The 8,897-nt window shown below is 36.8% G+C and overlaps 1 protein-coding gene across 2 annotated transcripts in view; it reads left to right on the top strand.

Annotated features, from left to right (window-relative positions):
* Nucleotides 1-1,173: 1,173 nt before the first annotated feature.
* Nucleotides 1,174-8,897, top strand: part of SLC24A2 (solute carrier family 24 member 2) — a gene marked incomplete at both ends in the record, with an annotated part of 105,739 nt that continues 98,015 nt past the window's right edge. For both annotated transcript variants that reach the window (XM_082301162.1, XM_082301161.1), the window contains one exon: nucleotides 1,174-2,106. In XM_082301162.1, coding sequence (XP_082157288.1) covers nucleotides 1,174-2,106 — 933 coding nt within the window. The remainder of the gene's footprint in view (nucleotides 2,107-8,897) is intronic.

Raw genomic sequence — 8,897 nt, 5'->3', positions numbered from 1 at the left:
TTCATATAAAATGCAGCTTACTGTGCAAGACACATAGGTAACGACCTTCTGCATTACAGATATTCTTCAAATTCCTTAACCAAAGTAACCTGTTATTATCTAGAGGTTTTTTCCTGTGTTAGAAGTGCTGTTAGTCAAGAACGCTCATCTCTGGCATACATGAATAGTCATTCTTGCATAATTCCTTACCATTTCGTTTGTTTTAGGATCAAGTGTTGTGTAAATATAAACTATTTTCTTAAGTATCTGTAAGAGGAACATTTTTAAAAGGTACCACATAGGTACTAAGAAGAACAGGTATTCTTAGTAATATCCTTATAATAACTTATTGCTTAATGCATGTCATAAAACAAAATGAGGGACGGCTGAAAATTTTTGTCTTGGCTCATCCAAGATAGTGTCCTAGGTGTGATCAGAAGCAAGCCAAGTTCTCCTTGTAAAACGGAGTTGATTCTACAGAGGAGCTAAAGAAACTCCCATTTCAATCCTGTTCCAGCAGCAGAGTGTTCCGCTTACACATCAATGACTGTTGCTCTGTGCACGCATAACATTTCAATTAATGCTGCCTCAGCTGTCTAAAGGTCTGATGAGATGCTTGTTAGCACTTTGATTGCTTTTTCTGACACTATTGTTCCTGCATTTGGGATTTGGACATTACATGTTCATAGTGGAAAGTAATTACAGAAGGTAATAATCTTTGGTGTATCCATTAAAATAATAGTTTCTTCATTTTTGTACAACATCTGGAGAGAGCTTTTACCTTCCACTAGGATTTTTTTTTTTTGTCAGCAACTGAGGAGAGCAGTGGCTCAGAGGCATATGAGAGGCATAAAATGATTATTGGTAAATCGTTATCCACAGGGTTACTGCTTAAACAAACATATAATTGCTGTGTCTGGTGGGATGTGACATGGCTTTATGTTACATATTCTGCTTCAAATTTTAAATGTAACTGAGTCTGTAAAATGCATTTATAAGTCTCTAATCACTTCCTATTTCACTAATATCAATAATATGTTTGTCCTTTTAAGACGAATGAAGAAAATACATCCTGCGAAGAGTAAAAGTACTTAGTTCTGGGAAGACTCTTAAAGCACTTCTAACTTCAAAGCTGGAGAAAATTATGAAGAAACAGTCCATCTGACTCCCTCAGCATCTCACACAGAACACAAAATGGCTCTTCAGAAAAAAACTGTTGCTGGTGTCTTGGCAGAGTGGTGTTTGGAGGAACCGCTGTTTGGTTGCAGGCGGCACCAGAATGTTAGGAAAAAACTGAGACTGATACGAGTTGTAGGGCTCCTTGTCAGTGTAGTGGCCATTAGTACTTTCTCACTTTCAATGAGTGCCTTTTTCAAGATGGAACCACATAGCATAGCACTGGTCCACAGCCTAGATAGCCAAAAGCTGGTGCATGGGCACCAAAGAACTCTCTTGGATTTCACAGAACAGAATGAAAATGGCACTCCAGATCCACATGCTTCAATGAAATATGAAGCTGGGCACGACAATCAAACAGATGATCATGCGAAGGGAGAGTACCCCGAGGACCTTTTCTCTCTTGAGGAGAGAAGACAGGGAGCAGTGATCCTCCATATAATTGGAATGATTTACATGTTTATAGCCTTAGCCATAGTCTGTGATGAGTTCTTTGTTCCTTCCTTGACTGTCATCACTGAAAAACTGGCCATTTCTGATGATGTGGCAGGGGCAACCTTCATGGCTGCTGGTGGGTCAGCCCCAGAACTCTTCACTTCTTTGATAGGAGTGTTTATATCCCACAGCAACGTTGGCATTGGAACAATAGTGGGATCTGCCGTGTTCAATATCCTATTTGTTATTGGAATGTGTGCTTTATTTTCTAAAGAGATCTTGAACCTTACTTGGTGGCCACTCTTTCGAGATATGTCCTTTTACATCATTGACTTGATCTTGCTAATCATATTTTTTCTGGATAACTTCATAATGTGGTGGGAAAGCGTAACGCTCCTGACAGCATATTTTTCCTATGTGACTTTCATGAAGTTCAATGTTCAAGTAGAAGAATTGGTGAAGAAATTTTTAAACAGGAACAAGGTTGAGAAGGTAACAACAGATGCTGAAGGAAAGGTTGGTCAATTTTTAGTTGAATTACATGTAATAATGTCCCTGTAAGTGCTGAGTCCTTCTATAGCATAAGGATTCTAATATAGTACAGTAACCAATATAGAAAAGTTCCATGTTTTGCTCAAATGTCTTTTTGTTTAACCAAACTGATATTACTGAAAATGAAAGAAACAAGCAGCCTTCTAGTAAATCAATAGCTTTTAACTCCAGAATGATCCTGATCACATAGAAAGCAAGAAAGAAAATGCAGCAAAAAGATATAAACCTTTACTCAGCATTTTGGCACATTGATGAGGTCTGAGCAATAGCTGCTATTTTTTCCCTAAGCCTTTGGATTAAGCAGTAACAATATCTGGGGAGGATCTTGTGAAAAAATTTGGCTTTTTAAAGACTTTTAATGCACATTTTTCCCCAGAGAAAGTACAAATAATTCAGAACAGTATACAAAGTTGTCTTTATACCTATATGTTTGTCATCTACTGATGCTGATAATGCAACATGAACTTCCTATTGTAATTAGTGGCAATTACATGAAAAAAACCTCTTGAAAACAGGGACCACAATGGCAAAAGTCACAGGTTCTCTGTTTAAGAAGGATATGCTATTTGCAACTATGCAAACTAATTTTTGTTCACAAGTAGATAATGAAATTTATGCACAGAGGGCTTGGTAGGTCTTCAGCAATTACAATAATCTTTTAAACAGCTTTCTTCTTAAAGCAAGCAATATTTAAGGGACCTACGAAGTTGAGCTGATAAATACTTATGCATGTAGCAGTGTGTTGGCTGGAATATCTGGTTTTGTATGACATGGGGTATATTCATCTGATAAGGTTTTATTATACAGTAATTATTCAAATTATCAGGGACCTAGCTGCTCACTGTTTAGTTTCTTTTGTTTAGCAGTGGTATATGAAGTGGTTCAGAAGACACACAATCCACCAATATAAGTGCACAGGCACATAAACAGGAGGAGAGAGACATACCAGATCTGGATATTTTAAAAGTCATAACAGATACATTCAGTTTTAGGGCAAGCCACAAGCCACCAAAATTAAAACTCAAAAAATTCTCATTTTTTTCTTTTGGTCTCTAGCCACGTTTAACAGCTGTACACTTACTTGTACTTACTTTCCTTTCTGTACTTTTCTTTTTCCAAAACAGCATGCTCATCTTCATCTTTCTCAAAATGCATAATTCGGATTTTGTAAGTAAATGAAAGGAAAGATCAACACCAACAAAATACTTGCCCTCATTAGCAAAGGGCTTCTTTAACTCCATTAGTTGCTTTCTAAATAATGTGAGATTTCACAGTGTATTATAAGTTCTTTGACAGTTTGTGCTAAAAATATGTAATGTTAGAAAGACTGTGGTATATGAAGCAACCTTAATTTGTCCAAAACTGGACAGAAAATATAAATCTGTAACTGGTAAGAAGCAGTTGTCAATATGAAAAGCAACTGGCTTGTGCTGTCCAGGCTACACCATGAGGGAGAATATCTGTATATCAAAGTGTCCAATTACTTTCAGCTGGACAGAAGAATAAATCATTTGCAAGCCATATTGAACATTATTTATATTTTAAGTACTCTAGATGGACTTGATTTTGAAAGGATACCTTTAGGACCACTCATTTATTGTTTAACATTTTAATTACTGAGCATTTGTTTATAATACAGGTACACAGATTTCAGATGGGGGTGAAAAAAATCAGAAATTGGCTACTTTTCCTAAAACCACAAGCTTTGCATCATATATTTCATGAAAATATTTTTCCTGAATTAACTTGAATTTAATTAAAGTGACAAAATAATGTATTCAGAAATCATTGAGGGGTGAAGAAAGACGCTCTAATTTTGTTGCAATTTAGCTAATACGTATTTTCTGCTTCCTGGGGAAAATAGCTTCTGAAGGTGTCAGACCATGTTTTTCCTCTGTGAGCCATGCTGTAAAGACATATTTTTGAGTATTCCACTGACACTTTGAAATGATAAGTCATTATGAATTATTTTATTCTTAGGTTGAACAGCATTAAGCAGGATGAATGAACTGATTTTTTTATAGCAAGGATATCACGGATTATGTTTGTTGGATAAAGTCTTACTGAAGTTCTCTGTTAACTTATTGGCTATTATTAGGTAATTGGTTTTCTTGCTTTTTAAATAAAAAAAAAAAGAAAAAAGAAAAACTGTTACGTGTAGTCCTACGCCTGATAGAGTTGCCTAGGACTTTCAGCTTGAAGTTATGTCTACAGCAAAGGATAAAATGTTTTTATAGTCTGAGGTCTGGTGCCCAGTAGTGAATGCAATGCACATGGGTGTTTATTTCCTAAACACTGAGGGTTATAAGTATCACAGAAGTGATAGTCTTGGCATTTGGTGGCAAAGAATATTTCATTTCTACAGTGTTAGCTGTTAGCCTAGATTGCTTCCACTCACCAAGAGTGTGTATGTACAATCGTATGTATCAAATTAGTATACTAAACACAGAATTTGCAACCTCAGTTGTTTCTGATGGAAACTTTTTCACTCTCTTTTTCCCCTTTAAGGCAGAGAATTGCTTGGCAGCTATCTGGAATTGGGTGTGTTAAAGTGTCTTGAAATATTTTAATTTCAGGAGAGTAGAGAAAATTCTCTTTCCTCTAACCAAAACTCCCTATGCCTATCTGATGTTGATTTTGCTGCTGCCAAACTGGCAAGTATTCTGCTAAAAAAACTTGTGCATCGTATTTAAGACTATTGTAATCTGAAAGCAGCTCAACAAATTTGAGAAGTCTAAATAAGGCATCGTAAAGCTGGATAGTTGAAGGGTTAGGTGGCTTATTAGCAAACGAGTACCAAAGTAAAAAGCTGATCAGATGAGAAAGCTCTTGAGATACTAAAATGTGGTTTAATGTTAGTTTCAGTACTTTTATTCTCAGTTGTCTTGAGAGGTTGAAGAAGGTTTTACTTTCTCAAGGGCAGTATTTCCCATGAGAAAAGGGTTTAGATATGAACTTGTTTTTCTGTCTAGCTTTCATTTGCTGTAGGTGTATTCATCAGGTTGCTGGAATACATGTGTATCTCTGTAGATGCCTTTTAGATTCCTATCCCCATTAAAGCACATTTTTTTGTACTAGAAAACTGTGACTATTTCAACTTCTGATCTTATTTTTTTTAGTGTGTTGGCTATTTGTACAAATGTGAATGCAGACAGAGTACTCTATACGAATTTCATTGTGCTCACTGTTTTCTTTCACAAGCTTTCAAACATACACAGTCTGGATTATTGAAGTGTCCAGGTTGAGAAAATCTGCTAACTTTAATTTTCGGAACAATTTTGTGACACTGATGAGAACAGACTACAAGCTTTTTGCATTTAGAGTTCATAGGGTTCATTGGTAACGTTCTGTTTCAACTGTGGATAGTTCTGTGCCTCTTGTCACCCCCAAGGAAGCCTGATGGCAGTCTGATACTGATGAACTCCAGAGATCACTGTGAAAAGGATGAAAAAAAAAAGGAGGATAGATGTAAAAGCAAGACAGCAAAGACATGAAAAGACAAGATAAAAGCCAGATGGCTCAGTTCTACAGTGTAGGATGGTATATGGGATATGCAGATCAAGATGGGTCCCTAACAAGTGACACTGAGCCCTGCGAGCTGCCCTGAACAGGCCCTGCAGTAGTAAGTGCCATCCCACTGCTGGATATCCCCAGAATCCCTTCCAACCTATCTTACTCTGTGGCATGATTTTTAGGTTTTATTTAGCTATCCTGCAAAGAACAGATGATTTTTAGGACTGAGGTGGAGATTTTTAGGTTTTATGTAGCTATCCTGCAAAGAGCAGATGATTTTTAGGACTGAGGTGGAGACTTTGGTATTAATTTGGCGTCTTCCTCAGCTGAATGAAGGTATTTAAAAATGTAAGCCTGAAATTGAGTATAATAGGAAGAGGAAAATAGAAAAAGCTGATGCACAAAGTTCTTAGAAATGAGACTTTTTTTTCACTTTCTGCTAAGATTTCAGTCTATTCTTCATAGTCTGTGTTGGTGAAGATATGTTGAATGTATTAAGTCACGTTAAAACATCACGTGAAACTAGTTTTTAAGTACTTTTTTTCTTTAGTGTCGCATGGAGATCATTGCAGGAATGCTTGAATCTGATCGTTCAGTAAATAATTCAAAACAGTTCTGTTTGGCAACTAGGAGAACAGAATGTGGGTGGCACAGGGATATTGTGCAATGACATCTGTTTCACTGACAGTACCATTTTAGATAAATAGCTTATGGTATATACAAGACAGTTGCAGTTTTTCTACATTTACAGAGAACTGCATTTGGAAAATGAGCTATTTTTACCAACACGGCATAGCTATTATTTTCTTGCCAATTTTGTTGCCTTAAGAAACTTGAATAGCTTGCGTGTGGTATTTTAAGATCCACATTGATATCAAGTGTTGCCACGGTGTATTTAATTGAAGTATTTGCATCCTAAAGGAAATTAACAGTATTTTAGGTACTTCTCTGCTTTGTGGCTGTATTAGCACTGCACATGCACATTCACTGTTGTAATGTCTGATCTAATACGTGTTCAAGGTAAAACACAAATTACCTGCATGTGTACAGGAAAAACTGAAACTCCAGAATAGATCTTTTTCAGGGCTTCTTAATTTTGAATCCACAGACCCAGTAAATATAGCTCTATCTATAAAATAACCTTTCTTTTCTTGCTACCAAGAAAAGATATTATTTTGGTAGTTTTCATAGTTCATAATGTTTTACAGTTCTTACGAAGATTTGACTTTTATTCTACAGACGTTTCTCAGTTGGTCTGCTTCTGCAAGCATGTATGTGAATACAGAGCTATGAGTATGTGGATCTTGAGTATCTATCTCAGCAAGATAGCTGCATTGTTTAAAGTAGGTGTTTGAAATATAAGCCTTAGCACTGACATTGAACCATCTTTTGTTTAGATAAATGTTTGGTTTTGTGTTGTTTTATCTGATTTTATTCTCTCAAAAACTTTCAGTTACTTCTGTGTTAATTTAATGTTTCTCCAGTAGCAGTAACTGTGAGTTAATTTGCCTTGAGTTTTTAGCATTGTTGTTTCAATTTGGGACTATTAACTGACATAACCAAAGGCTGATACTTTATATATGGAACCATTAGTACAGTGAAATTGATACTATTCTCAGTTTCTTTTAGTACTTCTCAGTAATTTATTGACTACAAAGCTATGATTATAGTTTTCACCACTGGAGTCCCTTGGTTTCTTATTTATATACTCTGGTAACAAGCAAAAAATGACAGCATGCAAACATAGTGTAGATTAAATGCTCTTAAATCATGGCCATCCACTAAGATGAAGCCCCTGTTAATTATGATGGGAAAAGGAAGTCTACAACTGTCCCACCATTAATTAATAGCAAGGGGACAAAATATCCATCAATACCTTTAAAAATAAAAAATTAAAAAGAAGTCAAATGATACATCTTAGGGGCTGAACAATACCAGCTGTGTTGGCAAATGTTCACCATGCTGTATTTCAGCAGAACTCCAGACATGGTTAAATTTGTTGTACAAGAAGCTGTACAAAGAGAGGAAAGTCTGGGGATTTTATAAATGTTTTTCCTTCTGTCATCTCAGTTTTTGGTACTTTGGTCCAGATCCTGCACAGAATGTGAGAGCTACGGGAGACTGTAGGTGGAATTTCAAGACCCAAATCAGTATACCAGACCTCAAAATACCTGCCAGCTTTGGGGTGCTCAATCTCTGAAGGAGCTTTACTTTAAAACAGAAAAGAGGTTCAGAAATCATTTTTTTGCTTACAGGAAAGCAAAATGGCAGAAATGGCAGACCCAGCTGCAGCAGTGTGGTACTGCTTTTCAATCCAGCCCATATTCCTCTGCCTTTTCCCCCAAGATCTCCAGATTTACCTCTCAGATAAATATTTAACAAAATCTAAGGGCTTTTTACAACATCTTCAAATTTTGGGGATAAGAGTGCTCAACTGTTATGAAATTACACACAAATATCTGCCAAATTACATACATTCACTGCCCATTTTAAGTTGGTGCCACACTCGTCATGTAAAAGTTTTGAGCAGCAAGGCACAGCTGACTCCCCTACTTTCCTGGTCTTGTTTTTAAAAACAGTAGTGACCACTCCACAACAGACATTTTAAAGTGTGGGGGTGTGATGTGGGTAATGGAAGCTGCCCTAGGGCAGTGCTTGTTGCAGTGTCGGGGGTGCAACATTTAGAGTGTGTGATGCCCTGAGCGCTGCTGACTTCAGGGTGACCTTGGCCTTTCTGAGTGGTGACACTCCCCAGGCAGCCAGCACTACACTGCCAGGGCCACAGGCCAAAAAATTAGGTTTGATGAAGTGCTTCTTTCCTGCTAATGATCTGGGGTTTTGTTGGTTTTATTAGCAGGAGTCAGTTTTCCGCTGCCAGCTGTAGAGATGAGAAAACAGGCTCTATTGTGTCTTTTCTCCTCTGATTTTTTCCTTCAAGAATTCATGGATTTTGCTTTTGTAGCTGTGGAAAAAGGTTATAACCAATTTGAATTTTTTACTGTGTAATGGATAGCGTGTTCACACCAAAGAAAGTCCTACAACAAAAACGATATAGAAATGGAGGTCAGGAAAATTCTTAAAAATAAGGTATGTGCCCATGCTTCTCTTGAAAAGATTTATGTGGGATGAATGCGTATTAAAAGTGTTTTACACATGGTGTATAGAACAGATGGGAAGATGTATTGGAGATGAGTGTAAATGAACAGCTGTAAAACCTGTAACTCTTCAGACATTCTATGTAG

This window comes from Coloeus monedula, assembly GCF_965178545.1.
Source record: "Coloeus monedula genome assembly, chromosome: Z".
Lineage (NCBI taxonomy): Eukaryota > Metazoa > Chordata > Aves > Passeriformes > Corvidae > Coloeus > Coloeus monedula.
Note: the sequence above shows the minus strand (reverse complement) of the source record. Positions and strands in the feature narration are given on the sequence as shown.